The 23487-nt window shown below is 43.3% G+C and overlaps 7 protein-coding genes across 7 annotated transcripts; 4 read left to right on the top strand and 3 right to left on the bottom strand.

Annotated features, from left to right (window-relative positions):
* Positions 1-1107: 1107 nt before the first annotated feature.
* Positions 1108-2366, top strand: Bfra_009000 (putative guanine nucleotide-binding protein alpha subunit protein; the record flags this gene model as incomplete). Its single annotated transcript, XM_037339354.1, has 4 exons — positions 1108-1225; positions 1291-1633; positions 1716-2272; positions 2323-2366. 4 exons carry the CDS (start codon positions 1108-1110, stop codon positions 2364-2366), a joined length of 1062 nt encoding a protein of 353 aa, XP_037190920.1.
* A 1239-nt stretch (positions 2367-3605) lies between these two features.
* Bfra_008999 (uncharacterized protein) lies at positions 3606-4459 on the top strand (the record flags this gene model as incomplete). Its single annotated transcript, XM_037339353.1, has 4 exons — positions 3606-3650; positions 3897-4016; positions 4071-4241; positions 4316-4459. 4 exons carry the CDS (start codon positions 3606-3608, stop codon positions 4457-4459), a joined length of 480 nt encoding a protein of 159 aa, XP_037190919.1.
* Positions 4460-6160: 1701 nt separating this feature from the next.
* Bfra_008998 (putative synaptobrevin protein) lies at positions 6161-7141 on the top strand (the record flags this gene model as incomplete). The annotated part of the gene is made up of 3 exons (XM_037339352.1): positions 6161-6310; positions 6370-6522; positions 6581-7141. 3 exons carry the CDS (start codon positions 6161-6163, stop codon positions 7139-7141), a joined length of 864 nt encoding a protein of 287 aa, XP_037190918.1.
* Positions 7142-8449: 1308 nt separating this feature from the next.
* Positions 8450-10120, bottom strand: Bfra_008997sa (putative brct domain containing protein; the record flags this gene model as incomplete). The annotated part of the gene is made up of 5 exons (XM_037339351.1): positions 8450-8561; positions 8637-9246; positions 9314-9514; positions 9635-9856; positions 9940-10120. 5 exons carry the CDS (start codon positions 10118-10120, stop codon positions 8450-8452), a joined length of 1326 nt encoding a protein of 441 aa, XP_037190917.1.
* Positions 10121-11578: 1458 nt separating this feature from the next.
* On the bottom strand, positions 11579-13923 carry Bfra_008996 (putative anthranilate synthase component 2 protein; the record flags this gene model as incomplete). Its single annotated transcript, XM_037339350.1, has 2 exons — positions 11579-13553; positions 13604-13923. 2 exons carry the CDS (start codon positions 13921-13923, stop codon positions 11579-11581), a joined length of 2295 nt encoding a protein of 764 aa, XP_037190916.1.
* Positions 13924-14470: 547 nt separating this feature from the next.
* On the top strand, positions 14471-20244 carry Bfra_008995 (putative nucleoporin protein; the record flags this gene model as incomplete). Its single annotated transcript, XM_037339349.1, has 5 exons — positions 14471-14541; positions 14599-15517; positions 15570-16272; positions 16308-18808; positions 18856-20244. The coding sequence occupies 5 exons, from the start codon at positions 14471-14473 to the stop codon at positions 20242-20244; spliced, it is 5583 nt and encodes a 1860-aa protein (XP_037190915.1).
* Positions 20245-20676: 432 nt separating this feature from the next.
* Bfra_008994 (putative mitochondrial import inner membrane translocase subunit) lies at positions 20677-21582 on the bottom strand (the record flags this gene model as incomplete). Its single annotated transcript, XM_037339348.1, has 3 exons — positions 20677-20871; positions 21437-21506; positions 21575-21582. 3 exons carry the CDS (start codon positions 21580-21582, stop codon positions 20677-20679), a joined length of 273 nt encoding a protein of 90 aa, XP_037190914.1.
* Between the last annotated feature and the right edge of the window lie 1905 nt (positions 21583-23487).

Here is a 23487-nt window from a genome sequence, read left to right as displayed (position 1 = left end):
GACCTGTGACATGAGGCCTTCGTACCTACCTGCCTTCTTCACAAAATAATGCTCGAGCAACAAATAACAAAATAATAATACAACCCTGATCGCACTCCACTTATTAATATCCACTCTCATACATTCCCCCTCCCAGAATCCAAATTGGGAAAGACATTAGCGCAAAGCCAGCCGAGAATTTGCTCCGTAGCCCTTTCACCCCTTCCCTATTTTGATTACCATTGATGATTCTTTCCCGACTACTAGTGACTAGCAATTATAACTAGGGACTAGGTAGTATAAACTTACCCAAGTCGAATACTAAATAATCCCAGAACAAGAGGGAAATCAAATCAAAAGACTCTTTCTCTGTTCGTTCGTTCATTCAACCATCGATTCATCCAACCAGTTCCTTTCCGACAAACCACCTCCCTACCTAACCCATCCATTTACCAAAGATCAACTTTGGTTCACATAATTGTTTTTCATTCCATCCGATTCAAACTTGAAGGAGATTTCTGTCCCATCCATTTGGTTGTCCAAGAACCTCCTCGACTTTACTTTCCTAGGGATTAAGGATTGAAAAGAGTGTATTGTTAATACTGGTAAGCAATTGAGTCTGACTTTCTTTGTTTCCTTTTGGATTGCACCATTCCTCATCGCATCGCAATCGAAAGAGAATAAATAGTAGCAAATCACATTGCACCCATTCACCCTCACTACACAAATTGTCTCGTCGGGAAGACCGACCGACTGCGACACACACATATCCTGATAATCACTTACGACTCGATCCCTTTTACACCATTTGGAATACCAACTATATCAATCTCGGAAAGAAGCATTGCATCTTGCATTGCATTTGAACTCCCCTCCCCTATTCTCCAACCCGACCGAGTTCAATTCAACTTCAATCCAGCACCTCGTTGCTGATTGTCGCCTTTGCTTACCATTAGCAATATCTCAATCATTCAGCCGCAGTTTATTCATTGTCTGATTCCCGCTAATCATTTACCTTTCACAGACCGCACTCAATCCTGCGGCCGGTTCTGCGACGATTTTACACTCACCTTACGATCTTTTTTTTTTACGACTTTTAATAATTAAATACCACAATAATCTATCACGATGGGTTGCGGTATGAGCACTGAGGAGAAGGAGGGAAAGGCCAGGAATGAGGAGATTGAGAACCAACTTAAGAGGGACAAAATGTTGCAGCGAAATGAGATCAAGATGCTTCTCCTTGGTAAGTAACATTGTCCTTGATCACACTTCGTCTATGATCAGTTAATTAGTCTAACACTCTCGTAGGAGCTGGTGAATCCGGAAAGTCTACTATCTTGAAACAGATGAAACTTATTCATGAAGGAGGTTATTCGCGCGACGAGCGAGAATCATTCAAGGAAATTATTTTCAGCAACACAGTCCAATCAATGCGCGTTATCCTCGAAGCCATGGAGTCCCTGGAATTACCTCTCGATGATCAAAGAGCAGAATACCATGTTCAAACCATCTTCATGCAGCCACAACAAATTGAAGGAGACAATTTACCACCCGAGGTCGGAAGTGCTATTGCTGCTTTATGGAAGGACGCTGGTGTCCAAGATTGTTTCAAGCGATCCAGAGAGTACCAATTGAACGACTCTGCTAGATAGTAAGTATTTAATTGTGGATACATTTCGGATACCTGTCGAAATTCCTGGTGAACAAAGCTGATCCTAACACTCTTTTTCTAGCTATTTTGATAACATCGAAAGAATCGCTCAACATGATTACATGCCAAACGATCAAGATGTCCTTCGCTCTCGTGTCAAGACCACGGGTATCACCGAAACCACCTTCATCATTGGAGACCTCACCTACCGCATGTTCGATGTTGGAGGACAACGTTCCGAGCGAAAGAAGTGGATCCATTGCTTTGAGAATGTCACCACAATCCTCTTCTTGGTCGCTATCTCCGAGTACGATCAATTGCTTTTCGAAGATGAAACTGTCAACCGTATGCAAGAAGCGCTTACACTTTTCGACTCGATTTGCAATTCGAGATGGTTCATTAAGACTTCAATCATCTTGTTCTTAAACAAGATTGATAGATTCAAGGAGAAGCTTCCCGTCAGTCCTATGAAGAACTACTTCCCAGACTATGAAGGTGGAGATGATTACGCTCTCGCATGTGACTACATCCTGAACAGATTCGTCAGTCTCAACCAGCACGAGACCAAACAAATCTACACACATTTCACTTGCGCTACCGACACTACGCAAATTAGATTCGTCATGGCGGCTGTTAATGGTAAGCTTCATAACTCTCAAGTGCTTTGTACCGTCTCTAACTTATTCTAGACATCATCATACAAGAAAACCTCCGCTTGTGTGGCCTGATATAATCATGGAATACCCAACTGCAGTCGAACAACATCGACTACAGAAAATCTCCTTAATTCAGCATGGCGTTAATTACAAAACCGGGGTCTTATTTTTCCAATACCAACATCTTCTTGCACAGTCACTTTCGGTTTTGCAACCTTTTTTTGCTATAGAACCATTGTTTTTCTTCGAAGGGGTGTCGAGGGTACGGTAGTATCGGAGCACTTTATGGGTTATTCTACCTGACCTCCGCTTCGATGTGCCATCTATTATATCCCTTCTACGTTTTAGGGGGTAGCATCAACCGAGACTATTTTCTCTTATTACTTAAGTTTTGTTTTAAATCCTGTTTGTCATATTAATAGCGACGACGTAACACCGTTCGGGATGTGGTTGGTTTGATGCCAGCAACTGATGATGTCGCACGGTTTGCGGTTTGCCGTGTTCTCTTTTTTTGATGAGGGTGGGGAGTTGTGAAGTAAGTCGAGAGTGAGATGAATAAGATGAAGCTTTTAGCTGGTTAGAAGGTTGCAGGTGTACGAACACGAAGATGGGTGATTGTTGGATGGCTCGTTGGGCTTAAAATGATGGTAGTGGTGGATCTCTAGGCTGATTGGTTGGCCGAATCGAAGCAACCGCTTATTCACGTTAGGCATTGATACCATAGTCAATTAATTAAAAAGATTCACATTGATCGACCTTTGTACTTGTGTTTGCTTTTTGTGATCGTTAATGTGCATTTCGAGTTGGGAAATGATAGGCTAAGACATTTATGACCAGCTATGGTAAAGTTTTGTAACTTAGGCAACCTCGTGGCAACTAAAACCTGTAATAAATAACACATGATTGTATCCTTTTCAACACTACATTGCGATAATTGTAACACTATATTTGAACCTCGCACATTGATTATTGTCTATCCACTTATATTTGATCTCTAATTGCACAAGCAACGTGATAAAGATGATGTTTTCATCGCGCAAAAGATCCAACGTTGGGATCGTGGAAAGATGCAGGTGGCTGGTGCTGGGGTACTTGGTTATGGGGATGGGGGTGGAAGGTGTTTGGGGGAAAATCACGTTGGAGAGTGTGAGGGGGATTACGGGGGTTACGAGGGAGGGGAGGGAGAGGGTGGGATGGGGTGAGGGAGGTGGTGGTGGTGGTGTTGGGAATGGAAAGGGGGTGGAGATGAGGATTGGGATGGGGGTTGATGGGGGAGGAGAGACGGGGAGGGATGGAGAGAGGGAGGACAGGTGATTATGGGGACTGGGAATGCGGGGGGAGATCGAGATGAGATTGAGAATGTGAGTTTGCTTTCTTGTCTAGATTCTTTGATTCTGTAGCTTTGGGGATAGAGGGCTGGTGCTGAGGGTTATCGATGGTGGATGATATCGTTGTGATTATTGGAAAACCGGGGGGAGAAAGAGAAAGGGGTTGAGTTGCTGAGATACGATGAACCGGGCGATGAAAGTGATTGAAAGAAGACAACGCGATATGGTGATCAAAGAAGGCAAATACACTAATACTGACTAACCCTTCGTTTCTCATAGATGGTAACAGCAGCGCTGCATATGCTCTGCTCGGATCTATTGATTGAGTTGGAGAAACCGCTTTTAGTGTCTTCTTCTTCTTCCTTCTCCTCTACATCTGTATCTCTCGAGGATACAAAGGTATGTTATCCTCCCACGTCCATACGACAAAAGAACTCAGCTGATAGGGAACAGGGAGGAGTGAATTGTACTCAGGTGAAAACAGATTTTGATGATTTATTGAGGGAAACAACGTGGTTTTTGTATCAGGTGCAGGAACGTCAGATGGTGTGGAGGTGGGCGAGGGGGAGCGCCGTTCAGGAGGGGGTGGTGTGGTTGCAGGGGTTGTGGGCTAGTAGGAGGAGTGTGAGTTGTGTTTCTTCTTCTTCTTTGGGACTGCTTTGAGGCGGAGAAATGGGATTCAAAACTGACGATGACAGAACTCACAAGATAGAAGTTTTATTGAACAGCAATTGGAGTTGTATAAGAGTACGGAATGTTTTGAGAAGGTGAATGATGAGGTTTTGAGGAAGGATATTGAGATTGTGGAGTATTTGAATGATTTGATTGAGATGTTCCCTTGATGGGGAAGGGGATTAGAGGTGGAGGTGGAGGCAGAGGACAGGCAAGAGATGGATGATGACCGGGTGATTAGGTTTGGTATGATGGGATAGAAGCATGCGGAGAGTACATTTATTGAAAGGGGATGCAAGATTGTTTAACAGGAGAATGACTCGGAAAGGGGATGAGGGGTCAATGGAGGAGAGAATTGATAACGGCGAAATCGACAATACAAACGAGCATGGAGGATACATTATTTCGGATTGGCAATAGACTGAAGTGTGTGATTTTTTTTTATGAGTAGTGCATATATCATTCAGCAATAGACAGGAGTGCAATAGAGGATCAGCATTGGGACAGAATGACACTTTCTTACATTTTGTTTTCATTTCCCCATATGTACAGCAGTTATACTGTTTGAAATTATGTCCTGAACTAGATGAACCCGAAGAATACCCCCCAGAGAGTTTGATGCATTGTTGTATATACTTTATATATACTCTCTATCGACGCTCCCTTCCACAGTCCCGCCTAATACAGACGCGACGAGAACAAGCTGATCATGAGGTATACATACTCTTGCTCTCTATCTTGATTCTTGGAAACTCCTCTAAACTCTAATGCTCACCAATACGATGCCTTATATTCGTGACTTCATGTGATATATCCAAGATACACTAACTGGGCACACAGTCAATCCCAACTCACCAGTCAAAAAACCACTACCGGTAACCTCGTACATTCGCACCAATGGCCCCAATGATCACCTATAAAGTTTCCCCTCAATCTATCCCAAATCCCCAAATCCTCACATCTCACAGATCCAAGCAACCTCCACTACTTAGGTACGAAATATCTATTCCCACAAGCACCATCCCCATCCAACACGCATCACACAAAACCAGCCAATCCATACCACACCCCATCCCGATTCTAGAACCTCCCCAAAGTACCCATCAATATATATCCGAGACTCTGATTCGACTCGGGAATCCACATTGAACATACTAAGGATCAGATGTAATGCGTAAGGTGGACAATGGGGTTTTGTTGCACGTCTGAATTTTTGCATGTTCGCCGACCTTGGGTTTTCAGGCCGGATTGGGATGGGCTGGTGAGGTGGCCGAGCTTGAGGCGCTTTTGAGCTGTTACATCTGTGTGAAAGGACCTCTAGGTATGTAAGCGAACTTAATTGGTGGCCGGATTTGAAGACTTTGAAAAGTCTTTACGATTTGATTAACTCTTTTTGAGATGGTGTGAAATTTGTTCTGTTCGAGGATTCAAGTTGAATAGAGGCTGAATTTCTGTTTCATCTTTTTTAATTTGTTGGTTTTGTTTGTGGTTGTTTTGTGGTTTCAATTAATCAATGGAATTGAAGTACTCAAATCTGGCCACTTATTTCGCTGCCGTAGAAGGTAGGGTAGGGTATGGGGAGCTCACCGGGAGCTCATCGGTAAGGTTAAGGTTTTCTTAAACTTAATAAACTTGGTCAAAGCTCGCCGGGACCTTTCAGGTCAGCGAGGCGAGTTCTTGATTTTCACCAGCCACAGTTTTGTTTGGAAGCGGAATTCGCAGGGGGTAAAGCCACAATGGTAGTGGAATGAATCTACCAAGGATGTGGAATGATTGGCATCATTGAAATATATTTGATGATATAATGTGATGAAGGACACACAACGTTCATGATTTGTTAATTTAATTTTTGATCTTTGCAGCGAGGAAACATGGCAAGACTTAATGCAGTACCTGTTCCGGCGAGGGATCCGACAGCTACGAATTTAGAGCGGATGTTAGTGAGATTACAGAAAATAATCTTGGGTCCAGATACGTCTGCCACTTCGCAAAGCTATGCTGAGTGGGTGAAGATGGGCGCGGTAAGATTTTTTGACTTTTCCTTGTGAGAAAGGATGAGGCTGATTGTGCAATGCTATAGAATCTGGAATATGCGCGGGGTTTACTGGTACATGTCGAGCAGGATGCGCAGAATATCAAAGTGTTATCGAGAAAACAGGAGGTACAGGCAGATTTGGTGCGCAAAAGACAATTGATACAGAGACTTGGCGAGAGATTGGAGGAGTTACGCGAGGTGTGTATATTCTTTGATCTGTGGAGAGTTGGAGTATGTGCTAAGAGTTTAATTACAGCTTGCAAGTTATGAGGAAGAAGGCGAGGATTCTTCTGAGGGAGAAGATTTGCTGGGAATCGCGCAAGATACTCCTTCGGAAACGACTGATGAAATGATGAATATGAGTGAAGAACGATCAACACCTTCTCCTACCGATTATACATCTTCTCCCATCGTACAAACGGAGTTGGATTCTGCGCCAGCACAAATTCAATCTCAAATCTCTCAGACTCCCGAGCCATCTACTCTCCGCTCTCGAAATCCCCGCGCTGAACTTTTCGAGAAATCTTCCAGTCAAGCTTACACAACATCCACATCCACATCTACCTCTACCTACCGACCAGCCCCTACTCCCTCAAGCACCACCACCGCCACCACCGAAACACTCCTCACGCACCACCGCACCGAACAAGAAGATCTCACCAATTCTCTCCTCTCCATGGCGCAGGAACTCCGCGCTCGCTCACAAACCTTCGCCAGTACCCTCGCAAGCGATTCTTCGGTGCTCGATTCTGCAATCGCGGGATCAATAAGAATGAGCTTGGATTGGAAGCGGCGTCGAAGAGAATGGGATATTTGAGGAGTATGACGGAGGGGAAGGGATGGTGGGGTCGCATGATGATGTATGCGTGGATCGCGGGCTGGCGGTCCTGGCTGTGTTGGTGGTGTTTGTTATGCCGAAGTTGAGGTTTTGAGTTGGGGATGGGAGGAAAGAATACAGAGGGGGTGGAGAAGGGAGGGGGTTATGAAGAAGGTCATTTGAGGAGAGTTGAGGGAGTCAGAAGAAAATGGGATGGCGTTTTGAGCAAAATAGGTATTTAATGAAAGGGGGGAATTTTGCGGTGTTCGAGGTGCTTGGGAAATACCATAAATAGTAGTAGGTTTTCTTCTATCTTGTTATATTGATTCTAGCATGTTTGGACGGGTGCTAAACGGAGCTATCTTATGATATGATGTTTTTTTATTTTCATGTTACAAAAGTGGAAAAGGGGAGGAAGAGAGATGATGTATTGTATTTGTTGACTTGGCGAGTAGCAGTATGAGATGTGCGGGATTTTTCGTATATCATGTATCATTATATCACATCACGTCGTTTTGCATCGTATGGCAAGTTTGATTTAGTAAAGATGAAGATGAAGATGGAGGAGGGGTTGTAAAGTTGTAAGTTGTACGTTATTAATGATGAGTGACGAATGATAAATAATGAATTTATCGAAACGCTTGTAAACAACTATGCTGGAAATAACCCTTCTTATTAGGTACTTGCATTTGAAATTTGAAGTCGATATTAGTATTTCTCTCGGTAGATGATAGGGAGGAAGGCAGAGAGCGATGTATTCAACTAATTCGTCTCCCTCCAATTTGATTCATTTTCCCATGACAGATCACTCTACGCCATCTTCCAACTCTCAAATTCGAAATTCCATATATCATATGCCATCTCCTACGTCTTCCACATCTCTCCTAAGACGATGTGAAAAGAAAAAATCAGGTAGGAAACTAACTAACTAGTGAAAGAATGAACGGATAAAATGAAATGCAGTGGTAAAAAAGATAATTGCAAGGGAAAACGGATATCTGCAAAGAAAAATAGAATAGAAAAGAGTAGGATAGAAAAATGCAAAAATGATATGGGATCTCAGCCCAGTATGATACTTCTAGAATTGAGGAGAGGAATTGGAGATATGAAGATGTGGATGATGAGAGATCTCGTCTTGTTGGTGGATCTGATGTGGATCTGATGTGGTTGTGTATTCGTGTGTTTAGAATTTAACTTAAGCATGTGATTGAGATTAAGATTGAGTAGAAATGGAAAGTATTATGTGATGCAAGATGCAAGATGGCGCAGGTCGTGAGAGGGATTGACTTTTTGTAAAGATGTCGCAACTCATAAAATAATAGCATTGTCGACAGAGTTTCCCGAGGTGGAAAACGTGGGTCTTGCATGCGAGATGCGGTTTGCGATAGGAGTTCTGGGAGTTCTGGGAGGAGAAGTTGGACTTGGGAGATGTTAGGTTGGGGGTTTGTGATGGGGAAGTTGGAGAAGGGAGGGAGATGAGAATGAAAGGACTTACTTTTCCATTTCCTCATCCTCAGTATTCGGATCACTACTATTCGTCTCCGTGCCTGAATCCGATATAACGATTACATTTTCCTTCTGCATATCCCTCCCATTTTGCGGTCTAGGAAGCTGCGCAAGATGTGCGTGACGATGAGTAGGAACAGGAGCTGACACAGAATCTCTCATCAACTCATCGAACGCCTCATCATCATCCACCTCACTATCACTATCATATTCGAATTCCTCTTTTTTCTTTCTCTCCTCGATCACTCGTGTTCTCTCCACCATCATCATTCTCTCTCTTCTCCTCTCATTCTCGCGTTCTTTTTTCTCGACTTCGCTGCTTTCGTCTTCGGCTTCTTCATCTCTATCTTGGATTTCCTCACCGCAGGAATCAACTCCAGTTTCGTGGGGTATGGAACCGGATTCGGCATCTTTCCAGCTGGGCGCTTTGCGCCAAGAAGGTAGCATGCCCATTGGTCGACCTAAGGTGGGTCTTTGAAATCGGAATAGATCTCCGGGATGATTTTCTGGGAGGGGTTCATAGCGGTCGTCCCATTCGATGCCGGTTTTGGATTTAAAGATATTTTTGAAATCGAGGAAGGCGTCAGCGTAGACTTTAGCTGTGGGGAGGGATGTAGGATTAGCTTGGGGGTGTGGAAAGGAGGGAGTGGGAGAAGAAAGACTTACGACGGCAATCTTCTCGAAGATAAGAGGGACTTTGATACGCAGTTGTTAGTTTTGCTCCAGCCATGTAGGTATGCGGTTGAGCATTGGATTCGAAGAGGTAGACTGTATATTTCTGATTCTTGTTTTTGCCATGCAGAAGAACACGAGTGAGGACGACTTTGTATTCGAAATTCGTCTGATCGACATAAACATGATTGAGTCCTATTCTCATATTAGATAATTCTTCCTCAAATCTCAAACTCCAGATACCAAACTTCAAAGCAAGCAAGAATCTCGAGGCATAATAACGTAGGGATTCACTAAGGAGAAAAAAATACATACGATCATCACACAATTCCTTACTCGCTTTCACATTCTCCTCGAATCTCTGTCGATATTTAATCTTCTGATCTTCAGTATGATGTAAACGACGAATTACACGACCAAGTGTATATCCCGTAACGACAAGTTTCTTCTTCTTGTTAGTTTTTAAAGTCAGACAATCGACTAGCCAGTCAATGACAACTATATGGCATCGTTTCCCCATAGCCATTGCTTTGCGAACTATAACATACGCTCTGAGTCAGCACATCTCTCCAATAACATACAATTAAACAAGTATGAAAGGTATGAAGAATAAAACATACCCTGAGCCCCCTTCTTCTTATACTCCTTAATAGTCACAATCAAATGCGTCGTATACTCATCCACTTCCCTCGCATACTCGCCTCCGTGAATAGTAATCCATTTACTAATTTTCTCATAGTTCCATTGGGATTCGGCGTTGGGACCGGGATGCTCGGCGATGAAGTCGCCTGCGAGTGACATTTTGCAGCCGCTGAAAATGGGTTTGAGTGCACCGTTGCTGTAGGAACTTTTGTTGCGTTTGGGCTTGGGGGGTGTAGGGAGAGAGGGTTTGTGGGATTTGGCTTTAGGTTTGGAGGGGTCTTGTGTGTAGGGGCTTGATGCGTGGCATGATTGTGGTTGGTGATGAGACGTGAGACGTGAGATGGTCTAGAGGGTATTAGCGAAGTGTGATATGAGATATGGTAGCAAAGGTCCAAAGGTTGGATCAATAGCAATGGCCAACACGAAGTTTCCCATCTATGAAGTGGATGATGGGCGACGTGAGCATGCTCAGCAAGAAAGCAGACTAGACGTAGCTCAAGATCAAAGCCGGAAATACAATGTTATGTGAATATAACATAATGTCACGACCACAAAATAAACTACTCCAACATCTCAATGAAGTCTCACTCCATACATCATAGAAATCGAATATCTCGCTTAACGCAAAATGACAAAGTCTGCCCCAAAACCAAAGACGATGAACCGAAAATCTTAACGGATGAAAGACAAAAACTTGAGGCAGACACTAAGCCACGAAAGTGATTCGAAGGGTGAATCTGTTAAGAGATACCTGGATAGGAAAGACAAAACATGAAATAACAACGTACGAAGATATTGGACCTTGAAATCCGGGAATCCGTAGTTCTCGATAAAATGGTTCAGCTGACGATATATGAAGTAGAGTTGTGAGTTTGACGATTTGATATCCGAAAGAATCCAAGTTTCAGGCAAGAAATTAGAAAGGGATAAGTTGAAGTCTGGAAAGAAAGCAGAAGGAAGATTGATGTAATATAACCCAAGTAAGTGATAACGAGATCAACGCGATGAGAAAGTAATGTAAAGAATATGAGAAACAGTATGGTAGTGTGAAAAGAAGTAAGTATTCGGTTGTAACTTTGGGATTGTTGAGAAATTAATATCAAAGTGGGGCAGGACAAAAGGTATTGAATATATTTCGACACTAGAGAGGTAGTTGCGACTGTGGATGGGAAAAAATTGATTCGTCAAAACACTGGTAGGGACGAGAATATCTCTTAACGATTGAGGGGTAATAATTGAGAGGCGTAGAAAATAAAACCAGTCCATCTCTCAAGTATCAAGTATATTTGTACTAGTAGCTCGAAGTGATTAGTGGAAGTGAATTTCCATATCAGATATAACCAAATTTGAAAGTGAGAATGCTTTCGGTCGAGGCGAGGATGAAAAGGGGGCAACCGATGTTCATGCGAAATGTCACAAAAGAAGCTGATGCAAGTCCAAGTAACCAACATTTCGACCAAGAAAATACAACATAATTGAAATGATAGATCGTGTATCGCAATTTCACATTTCGAAGGACGATTCAAAGAATATTCAACTGATAAATCGACTTGTCATAAGAACGAGTCATTAATCATTATTTGCCATCAAAGTTCATTTCATGATACCCAGCCATGTCTATCTGACGCTCTTAGCTGCCTTGATGAAAGCTTTGATCTTCTCGATACTCTGAGCACCATTTTCTTCTACGCCACTACTGACATCAACACCAATTACCCGATCACCAACATCACCCGCTGATAGCACAGCCTCTGCCACGTTCTCGGGATTTAGACCACCAGCAAGAATGACTCTGAGACCCTGATCTTTGGTCAAAGTAGCTTTAACTTCTGTTATATCTAATTTTTGCCCAGAGCCACCTGATGCGGAGTCTAGTAAAGGAATGGTATGATAACCTCTTCTCCCAAGACCAACCTGACCAGGCTTGAAGCTTCGAATGACAGGAACTGGTATTATATTTGCCCATTCCAATGGTTCATCGCCGTGTAGCTGTACTATATCCAAATCATATGCCTTTTGCAACTCTAGAACCTCTTCTAGAGGTTGATTTTGGAAGACACCAACCAATAAAGGACGATGACTTGAAATATTGGAGGCTGCATTGCTGAAGAAGTCTGATGCTTGGTTGCTCACGCGATCACTAATAACTGTTCCTGTCGTTTGTTGAGCTTGATGAACAGCTTTTGAAATAGCAATTGCATCTTTGTATGGAACGTGTCGACCTCTACCGGGAACGAGAATTATCCCGATTAAATCTGCACCGGCCTTGATAGCTTCCGTTGCAGTCTCAGCATTCCTTGTCCCGCAAATTTTCACAAGTAAATTGCCACTTGCGGGTTTTACTTGAGTAGTTGAACCGCCGAGTAATTCTCGAATGAAGAGAGCGGTATCTTTGGCTCGCATAAGCGCTTCACCCACAAGGACCGCACCTACGCCATTCTTTTGATAGGCTTCTACATCCTTGGGGCCGGAGATACCACTGAGAGCACACACAATGGTTTCTTTCGGAACTTGGCTGAGAAGACGACTTGTAGTATCTAGGTCTACCTCGAAACTGGTTAGATTTCGGTTGTTTACACCAATAGCTTTTGCACCAAGGTTGACAGCTATAGTCATTTCTTCTGATGTGTTGACTTCCACCAAAGGCTCCATTCCAAGCGACACGGAATAATGATATAGGCGGGTCAAGGTTTCTTCATCTAGCATCTTGACAATGAGTAAAACCGTATCGGCACCAGCTAATCTAGCTTCTAGAATTTGATATTCTTCGAAGATAAATTCTTTTCGTAAAACAGCAGGTCGATTTGGCATGCCTTCAAGAGCCTGTCTTACAGCTCGCAAGTCATCAATGCTTCCCTTGAACCACTCTGGCTCTGTTAAAACCGAAATCACGCTTGCACCAGCCAGGGCATATGTTCTAGCTTGAGCTGGAGCGCATGTTGATAAAGAGATGACGCCTTTCGAAGGAGATGCTCGTTTAATTTCGGCCATAAGCGACAATGGATATGGAGACTTGCGAAGACGTTGGACAAATGGGACAAGAGGTGGCGCAATATCGAGTTCATAAGCGGCCTGGAGATCGGAGGGTCGTTGGGAAGGAATTTCTTTTTGTGCGGAAACTGCGGCTTTGCGATGCGCGAAGATTTTGTCCAGTATGTTCTCCTTTTTGGCACCCGTGGAACCAGATTTAGACGCTTGCGCCGTGCTGCTTGAATACTCTTTTTGCAAACGCTCATTTTCCGCCCAAGTGCCACTTTGCATCTTCAGAAAATTCTTGAGCATTACTCGACCTTCAGCAGTCAAGATACTCTCAGGATGGTATTGTACACCTTCTAGAACATATTCTTTGTGTCGAACGCCCATTATCACACCCTTTCCCCCATCAACACCGGCCTCGATCCAGGATGATACTTCGAGACATTCAGGTATAGTTGTATGTGTGCCAGCAAGCGAGTGATATCGTGTTACTGGTAAGTCTTGTGGTAGACTGGCATAAACTCCTTTTGAATCGTGTCGCAATGGAGACGTTTTTCCATGTAAGATTTCTCCGGCAAATACAACCTCTCCTCCATATACGTCCAATATGCACTGCCTAAGCACTTAGTCAGTAAAGTCCTACCCGACCAGCTTCTCAGTACTCACTGGCCCATGCAGACTCCAAACACAGGTATCTTGCCAGCGAAATATTTGATAGCATCTCTACTAACACCAGAATCGGTCTTCGGATGACCAGGACCAGGACTTATAACCAATTGAGTAGGTTTGAGCGCAATAAGTTCCTCCACGCTAAGTTCATTGTTTCGGTAAACAGTGACAGTCGCCCCTTCGAGAACGAGATATTGGTAGATGTTCCAAGAGAATGAGTCGAAGTTGTCGATCAAGATAACATTGGAAGCAGATGCTAGTGGGGGAGCTGGCTCTGGCTGATGCGGAGAATAATCGATTAACTCTGTAGAAGGCATTCTGGAACTTCTTTATCGTTTGAACAATTTATATGTTGTATAATAGAAGAAGCTATGAAAATGACAGTCTTTCTCTTTGGGTTAAAGAGAGAGGAGACGATCTTAAGTTGTGTTTCCTTTGTGATTCTAGATATCCATGAGTGAGTCAAAGATCAAAGGTCCTTCCTTTTTTTGGGTGGATGATGATTAATGAATTGAGTGATGGTGGGGAGCATAGAAATAAATAAATGAAACTGCCCAGCTGCTGAATTGCTAGGATAACAAACCCTGCAAAATAAAAAAAGCTTCACCTGAAAGAATGGTTACGGGACGGTGCGTGGGTGCTCATAATAATTTATCTAGCGAATGAAGAAGGTTGACCGCGACAAGGCGGACAAGGCGCGTCAACCAAAACTTTCTTAACGATTTATTGATTGTTGATATCGGATTTTCTCACAACAGGAAAGGATTCAACCACTGTATGAAAATTTGAGCTTTCTCATGCTTTATGCTTCGAACAATACTTCACCACAAATCTTGGCTCATTGAGCTTGGGTAGGTAGTAGATATGGTACCAATTCCAGAGGCTAGCTATTTTCCTGATCTGGGTAGATGTTTGAAGGGAGAAGAAATATTGATGTAAGTTTATTGTTCATAAGATCGATCCCAATTTACATTCTACTAATCTTTCAATAGCTCTTGGGAGACGGCATTCTTTGCCCTTTTAGATATTGAAGAAAATGGAGCCCAAATAACACTCGAGAAGTTCTTTAAAGAGCCCAAAGTACTATCTTTGCTTTCCAATCCTGTCACTGCCTTTCCAGAACCCACCAACGAGACGAAAGTCGAATTCAAATCAAAACTTTCCCCGATCAATGCCGATCATTCTTCTGCAGATTATGACGTTAGCAAGGTATCTGAGGATGCACTGTGGTTGAGTGGAATGGTCAAAATCGACGAGGTTACCGCTCTAAGACTCGTTGTGCAAGAACATCAATCGCGAGCATATGCGCAACTTTTGGGGAAACTTTCAGAAGAAGAGTTGATCAGTCTCCAAGATGCATTTGGCAACAAGAAATCTACGAATTTGCTCTCAGCTGGATCTTTCATTGGCACACAAGCGGAGGTTGCGCCATCAGAAGAAGAAAGTCGGAGAAATCGACGTACGCGAATGCTCAGCATTTACCTATCAGAACGACGCTTTTTTTGGAAATGCCTTACATTAATAATTCAGCGACCCAGACTTTCACCCACACCGATTACTCCATTAGACGACTGGTACGAGGGTCTGCATATAGAATTGCTAGGCAGCTGGAAAAGTTCGGGCGCATCTCAGAATCGTATGGTAGAACTGGTGAAATCCATTGATGCAGGACTTACAAAATTATTCGATGCGAAAAGTGAAGGTAGCGGGTGGTCCTTGGAGGGTGATGGACGAGATGAACTTGAGCTTGAGTGGGCAAGCAACCAGATCATTGAGGCAACCCACATGATGGAGACTATATTTTATTACATATTCTCTTCTGATACCGCGCTTGATATCTCTCACTCAGACCTGGTGCTCGAATGGTTTGATTTTGTTAGCAAGTTTAAGTTCCTGGACGAGATGGGAATGGTACGTTTGTGATTCATACTTTTATATGCTCATTACTGACCAAACACCGCAGCTTCACCCGACTCTTCAAGCTGTTGCTCTACCCTTACAGACTATTAGCGCCATCATAACATTTGCCATACTTAACGTCGATAGTTGTTTAATATTTCTCGAGAAACCATCGAAAGATTTAGCACCTGCTGATTTGGCTGAGGGTCCGAACAAGCCATGGTTATTAAACCAAACTGCAATTATTAAACTTCACCAAATACTCACCGAGGCAGCGTCCGCGAACTACATCACGGCTGGCCCTGCTGTCCTTACCTGGAGCGTTATTTTAAAACATATCAAAGTTCGTGTCGATCTTCGAGAGAAACTTCAGCGCCGACGACACGAGGGTCTCAGTGATAACGATGAATATAACGATGAACCATTGCCGATTGGGTCGGAGCCTATACTTGCCCCCGATGCCTATGAAGGAGTACTTACAACAATCAAAGTCACGGACGAACTTGTCGATTATCTAGCTTTGAGCGCTGTAAACGACTGTCGTGTTTTCGAAGTACTAGCAACCATTTCACAGACTCTTGGTGACACTTATGATGCAGCTTTCATGCCACAACTTGGTTCAAGCTTGAGAATCGCAATATTAGAGCTCATGAAGGCAAGTGCGCCTGATGTTGGCTACAATGCCCAAACACTGCAAACTGTGGTTTCTGTCATGGATGGGGACAACAATATTGGGATTTTGTTGATCTACGAAATGTTGAAAGCGAGTTTGAGCCAATATCCTATTTTGTCACTGACGTAGGATTGGTTCGCGAGTTTTGGCAAAATGCTAGTATGCGCTATCCTTGGGAAGCTGCCCCTTTTCAAACCCTTGTTCGCTCTTTGGCATATCTGCATGACGCCGATGGAGGAGTCCATGAGTCTATCTTTCCATTACTAGACTCTCGACCAACCTTTACATACTTATTACCATATCAATACGCCGATTATGAGACAGTTCAAGAGGAGCATAACAATAATTCTATTCAACTGACTAGGGGTCTTTCCATGTTTGAGCCTCGAGGGCGTGGTGTCAGCAGAAGACTTTTAATAGAAAACGGGAACCAGGGACAGGCTTTAGTACTGGCAGCAGCTAACGGCGATCTACAAATTCCAGCTGGAACGCCTGGTGTTGTGATAGTCGAGAATGATCCAAAAGTAGTTCATCTTACCCACCATTATCGCGGTATGAGGTATTTTGGGAAGTTGCTAGAAACATATCTAGTTGCGGGCGAAGAACATGACGCTACTACCGGCATGGGAGCGGACTCTGAGACTGTTGCTGACATCATTGGTACATTTGCGACGGGTCTTCTAGCCTTATCTAGGTCAGACAAAGAGGCAGAGCAAATTCAAAATGATGCTACCGAATTTTTCCAGGTCGCAAGTTCGGCGTTAAATCGGAACAGAGATATCACTCTCGTTATATCTGCTATCTTCGAACAAGAATTGCAAAGGCAATCGAGCGAATCTAGTTCCGACGCCTCCCTCGATATCTTAATCAGCTGCATACAATATCTACATGCCTTACTTTTGTTTTCGCCTGGAAGAGTCTGGCCTCTTATTGGTCGTAGTGGGCTTCTATCTGATGGCCGCGGTGGTGGCGGTAAACTCGCTAGTATCGTTGGCAGGGTCGAAGTTATATCGGGGAGGTACTCATTCCTCGTATCGTGCACTCGACTCTTTGAGGCACTGGTCAATGATTTCGCAGTAAATGCTATAGCGAGAAATCGCAAACTAACTGTGGCTCCAGCTCGATTTAGCGAGGTCGAGGAACACAACGTTCGCGTTGCTGATAAAGTTCTCTCTGAAGTTCTTCTTCACTTTACTCGATACCTGACGGAGGTACTAGAAAGCTCGTACACCTGGCAATTTGATCAACCCAGCGATCAACTCCAACTTACAAAGACCATCATGTCTTCTTTCGAAAAAATGCTTACATATTCTTTCGGAATCCAGGGTGATCCAGAAGAAATGCCACAGTCAGACTCTCGTTCAAAGTCAGATCTCGGCAGAGATTCCAAAGATCATCAAGACCCTGCTCTTCCAATCATGAGTGCTTTAGGCCCAGCTGCCATGCATATTGTTGATAGCTATCTGTCCAAGTCTTCTGGCCCCATGAGATTTGGACCAATTCTTCGCACCTTATTTTACGGCTTCAATACCCGTTCTACCACGATGTATACAAACAGATCACTATTAGTGGCGGGGGGTGTGAAAGCAGCACTCAAATTCTCTAGGCAACTTCTTCGAATAAGTGCATTGTTAGAGAAGCCATCACATCTAGAGACACAGCTATTCACTGCTGCACCACTTATCGCCCGACTATATGCCGTGAATGACAGCTATCGTACTCCCGTCATAAAATTGTTCGAGGCGATGATAGTCAGCGCTTCGAGTAGCACCTCAGAACCACCTTCCCTCCTAGGTTATCTTGGCGCGAAGACGTCGAAGAATTTCCTTAATGTCGTGTCAGATTTGGATACACCTCTAACTAGAGATGAAAATGTTGGCTCGATTTGGCATTTCCTGTCGATGATAATGAGCAGTCGACAACAATGGTTCGCAAATTATGTTCTCACAGGCAAAACGCCGAGAGACGCATTGAAAAAGAAAAACCCCGATGTTGCCAAATCTTCATCTCCAAAACCTCTTCTTCTCACAGCTCTTGACAACCTCTCACAAATTGGAGACATTCCGGATTCAGAAGCTTTAATGATGTTAGAATTCGTCTCATTGGCACAGAATTTCTGGCCTTGGACTATGCACGAGTTGGAATCTAGCACAGGCTTTATCAATTATCTCTCAAATTACATCAGCACCCTGAAACCTATTCAAGTCTCATCTAGGAGTGAGCCAGCAATTAAGGCTTGCTATCGTACTCGAATTGCGGCTTACATTGCCGAGATTCTTGCAATGCACCTCTTTCATTCTAGACAAACTGGCAAACCTTCAATTGCCAAAGACCTCATGCCCAAACTGAATTATTACTATGAAAATGCAGGAGGGCTTCCTACATACAATGCTTCTCTCCATGGCAACCTCAAGAAAAACTTCGATGCCAAGTATGCTAGAACTAGTCTCCAGAGTTTCAAGAAGACGGATCTAGAGGATCGCAAATTTGGCGAGAACTATTTTTACGATCTACAACTACTTGACCAAATGCTCCGTTCTGACGTAGCTTGGATAGGACGTAGAAATGATGGTTATAAATTCGAGCTTGCAAGTGCTAACATCAACCTGTCTTTGGTTGATGCTCAAGTGGTAAGTAAGCTATACTCAAATTCCAAGGTTAAATTTAACAATTTTAGGCTTTATTAAACGCTTGGAAAATTCTTGCCGTTGAATTAACTAGCAATATAACTAAGGAATCTGATCACCAAGAGACCCTTGTTGATGCTGCTCTTAAGTGCCTTGCCTCAAATGCACAAAGTCCGCAAACAGAAAAGATATTTTCACGATTACTTCAAACACGTGCAGACTTTGCGCTTGTTGCCTGCCAACGGTTGATAGAAGCAAATCCAAGGTGCCCTAAGATGAAGGACCTTCTCAAGATAGTATGGGAGACAGTCCGGACCTTGGACAAAAGCTTCGCGATGGCAATTGCAACAGGAGATGGTCCATATTATAGACTGCTTCTCAAAATTTTATTCTTGGCTTTGCGAGTTCATGCCGAAGATAACAACGTCGGGGATATTGACCCCAGAGTTTCTACACGGAAACAACAATTGGAATCGGAATCGGCAGCAGACATCTATATGATCGTCGATGTTATTGAACGTGTAATTGCTGGCGGCCTCAGTGATCTGGCTCATATCATTCACGACAATCATGAAGAGTCATCTCCAGAAGACATCGCCCTTATCACAGGCCTTTTGCAAGCCTGTCTCCGGATACCAGGCATCGAGTTCCATCACTCACAGATTGTGACCATCATGGCTAATTGCAAGACCCCTCGTATTGCTACCACACTCTTCTCCTGGTCTGACCAAATTGCGATAAATGGTGATCCCATCTATGGTGAACTGAGCATTATTTTCCTCTTGGAACTCTCAAGTATGCCAACCATGGCCGAACAGCTAGCCGTCGATGGCGTTCTCGGCCAGGTCAGCTCCGCAAGCATAACCACTTATTTGCGTCGTGGAAATGTATCTCCATTCGCTGACGGCGCCGGTATCCAACGCTGTTACAACATCTGGGTCCGTGGTATCCTTCCTTTAATCCTCAATCTCCTCCATTCAGTTGGTGCCTCCATCGCGACAGAAGTCGCGCTCTTCTTAAACCAATTCCCTCATCTTCTCGCTCAATCGGCAGCCGCGTTTGATGCACCAGAATCCTCACGCACCACTTCAATATCAACCCCGAAACATCTTTGTTTGTCTACAGCTTCCGAGGTTCATTCTCTAGCTCTCATTGTCTATATTTTGAATGGATTCAGAGAACAGTTACAGGGAATACAGGTGGTACCGGAAGTGGATTGGGATTTGGGCGCGGTGGCAGAGAATGTTGAGTTTTGGTTAGGGAGTCGAGCGGTCTTGAGAGAGAGGATAGTACCGATGGGTGATAAGGATTTGGAGTGGAGGGGGAAGAAAATAGATGCTGGGAAGGCAGGGGCAATGGGATGTTTGGATCGATTGGAGGAGAAGGTGGTATTTGAAATGATGGGAATCAGGGATGTGATTAGTGGGGGTGATCCATGAGTGGAATGGAGGGACAAGATGTGAATGATGTATGAGAGTGGCGTTATTTCTGTTTTTGGAGATAAACTGAATACTAGAACATGCACAATTAATTTTTTTGTATCAATAAGAAGACTGATCAGGATATGACGACTATAGATTGATAGTCTTTTGCATCGTAGAATGATCTTCGTTAAAAGTTCAGGAGGAATTTTTCGACTGATTTAAGAGGAGAATTCCGAGTTTTTATCCTTCATGTACTATCCACACATTATCTTTTTATAGACAACAAGTTTCTCATCAATTTTCATTCCCACCATCCGTAATGCAGGCATTCATATTCATGTCGATATTTTTCTTCAAAATCGACTCCATCCTCAAATATCTATCGTACAACCCCATTTTTTCACTTTCCCTCCCCACTCTCTATATCGCCAAACCAGAAGAATCGATTTACCTTGACCCAGGAGGAGGTTGACTCATCATCTGTGCTTGTTGTTCTTGGAATCTTTGACCGATACGCTCACTTCCAGCCATGAATTTTTGGACGCAGCGGGAAACGCAACCGGTTTCGCGAGCGATGAGGGATTTGGTGGAGAAGTCGTCGACGCAGGAGTCGAAGCAGTGAGTTACGAGGTTGGAGAACATCTGTGGATGGGGGTGAGGTTGTTAGTTGGGGGGTTTGGGATGGGAATGAGGGGGATGAGGGGGAGGGAGAGAGGATCTGGAACTCTCCAAATATGCTGCTGCGAAACTTATTGGCTGAGCGCTAGCCAATCGCCATTTCGACAATGCTACGAGTGTTTGCATTCCTCGTGGATAGAGTGTGAATAGTAAGAGTAGGAAAGGTATGGCTGCTATAATGTAGATTCCAAAATTCCATTGTGATTCGTATGAGTGACAAGATCTCAATGAGAGCTGTGAGGATTGATCTAGCGGGCCAGCGGATTAAAGATGCTCGATCGAAAGGTGCCAGCAGGCTTCTTTCTGAGATTGAGAGAGGATTTCCGGCTGCAGCATGTTCGATACAAGTCCAATTGGAATTCGAAGAAGTTTGTTCTACTGGGTGGGCTGCGCGGGATGATAAAGTGCGACGCGGGGTATGATGAGCAATCCTCGTATTATCTCTGCTGCGTTTCCCCCGCTCAAAATATTTGGAAGGTTTCGTATTCGACCATATGGAAGTGAAAATGCATAGAAGATCTTAACTTACGCCCATGAATTCCTTCATTTGCTTTCTTTCCATACGGCTTTGGAATTCTCTTTGCTCTGAGGGGGTGAGTCTATTTGATCATGGTTAGTAAATTGGATTGGTAGAGTTTTCGAGGAGCCGAATAGCTCTATTACTCACCCTTCCATGATGATGGTTTGAAATATATGTGAGAGAGATTGAGAAGTTTGACAGATTTATTGAGATGTTTAAATTTATTAGAAAGACTTGTCAAGGCTGATGGATGAGGCTGATAAACTCTTCTGTATATGTTCTTGGAAGCTATCCAAATTGAAAGGCTTTTAGCAAGGTAAATAGTTAGAGCTCTGTTCATTGGGTCGGTTAATGACGGAGTTCGATAACTTTTATCCGAAGTTGATTGTGGCCCCTGCACGAATTTCCTTGTTGATCCATAGTAACTTTTTGATCTGATCTCACAATTTCCTTTCTTCACTTATTGACATTCGAACACTAAAACTATATTTATTCATTCTTTTCGAAAGAGAGAATAGGTACAACAAGCAGACAAAGCATGTTACATTCATTAGTCAATTGATGAAGGAATACAAGAACTGTACTTGTGCCATGTCCTCCTCTCTTTATACATAAAATGAAGATCTTCTTGTGAGCAACTAGAAGCAGGTCACTATACCTAAACAATCACCAAGTCATTTCGCATTGCATCCTAAATTGATGCATGAGAGTACAATGCAAAAGGACCAAGCAACTGAAGCGATGGGGGAACCATGGGGGTAATGACCACAGGTACCTAGGTAGGTAGGGTTTGTTTTCATTCCATGACTTATTAAGGTACTGACTTCAATACTGCCCCGCCTGAAAGAAGAAGAGCCAGAAAGTTTATTCATAGATAGATACATACAGGAACTGATACCGGAACTGATACAGGAACTCCTATATGTTTCTTGGATTAAGGGTTCATCTATCTTTTCCAATCGTTCTGTTTTCGTTGCCCTGGATGTGAAGGGAAGTACGCAGAGGACTGGGTAGGTGATATTGATGGTGTTTTGCCAGCTCATGTATTCCCGTTCTTCATAGGTATCTGAAGAGTGTACCAGGTCAGTGATCAAATATTTCATCTAATTATAGATGCACTCACTGGCCATGACCCTCTCTCTATAAGACCTCCAGCCAAAAAAAGTCCAGATCTTTGTTCGCGCGACTAATCCTGTCTCTCAAAACAGGGTGAATAATTGGTAGATCAATCAGGACCTACTTTTCCGAAAAAAGCTGTAATTCATTAACATGATAGTATAATGAAACTTCAAAGCAACTACCTACCCACCTACCTAAGCATTCATCAAAATGGCACTGCAGTTGGAGTTGGCTTTGACTCGTGATTCTTGAACTTGGGATTCCCTCGTATAGATTATAAATTTCAAACTTTCCACAACATTGGAAACTTTATTAAACAAATAAACAAGCAATTTGAAAGTCTGACGTTGTCTTCAATATTGGACTGTCCTCTATTTGCCATGGGTCAGCAGGGCAGAGTTTGAGTGAAAGCTTGCAATACCACTACTGTACCACTATTTACACGACTAGACCATAGACCATACAATGTACTTAGATTCAAATGTACTGCACTTCTTAGCGTCACTCTCCACTCGTTAAGTTTCTACAGTCCGAACTCTTTCACTTCAAATCAACAACCACCTCTACTGTTCCTTGATATTTTCAACCATTATCAGCAACTCTACGCATTTATCGTCTCGCAACAACTTGATTGTTTTGCTAATAACCAGATCCTTCAAGTTCGTCTTTAATTCCTCTTGCTTTTGCAGAGCCCCAAATCTTACATTACAAACTACACTTGCTCGAGAGACCCGGTCGCGTCGCAAATAGAAATAAGCCCCTCCAGCAACACAATCCCCACAAACAATCACTGTACCCACATCAACAATACCTATCATTGCTGTCGCATGCACCTTCATTCTCAATTACCACCGACCAGAACCTAATCAGAAGACTTCCTCTATTCTCTTGACCCATCCGAATCAACAATATAGATATTTCCACTTCGTGCGAAAAGTGAA

This window comes from Botrytis fragariae (assembly GCF_013461495.1).
Source record: "Botrytis fragariae strain BVB16 chromosome Unknown tig00000101, whole genome shotgun sequence".
Classification (NCBI taxonomy): domain Eukaryota; kingdom Fungi; phylum Ascomycota; class Leotiomycetes; order Helotiales; family Sclerotiniaceae; genus Botrytis; species Botrytis fragariae.
Note: the sequence above shows the minus strand (reverse complement) of the source record. Positions and strands in the feature narration are given on the sequence as shown.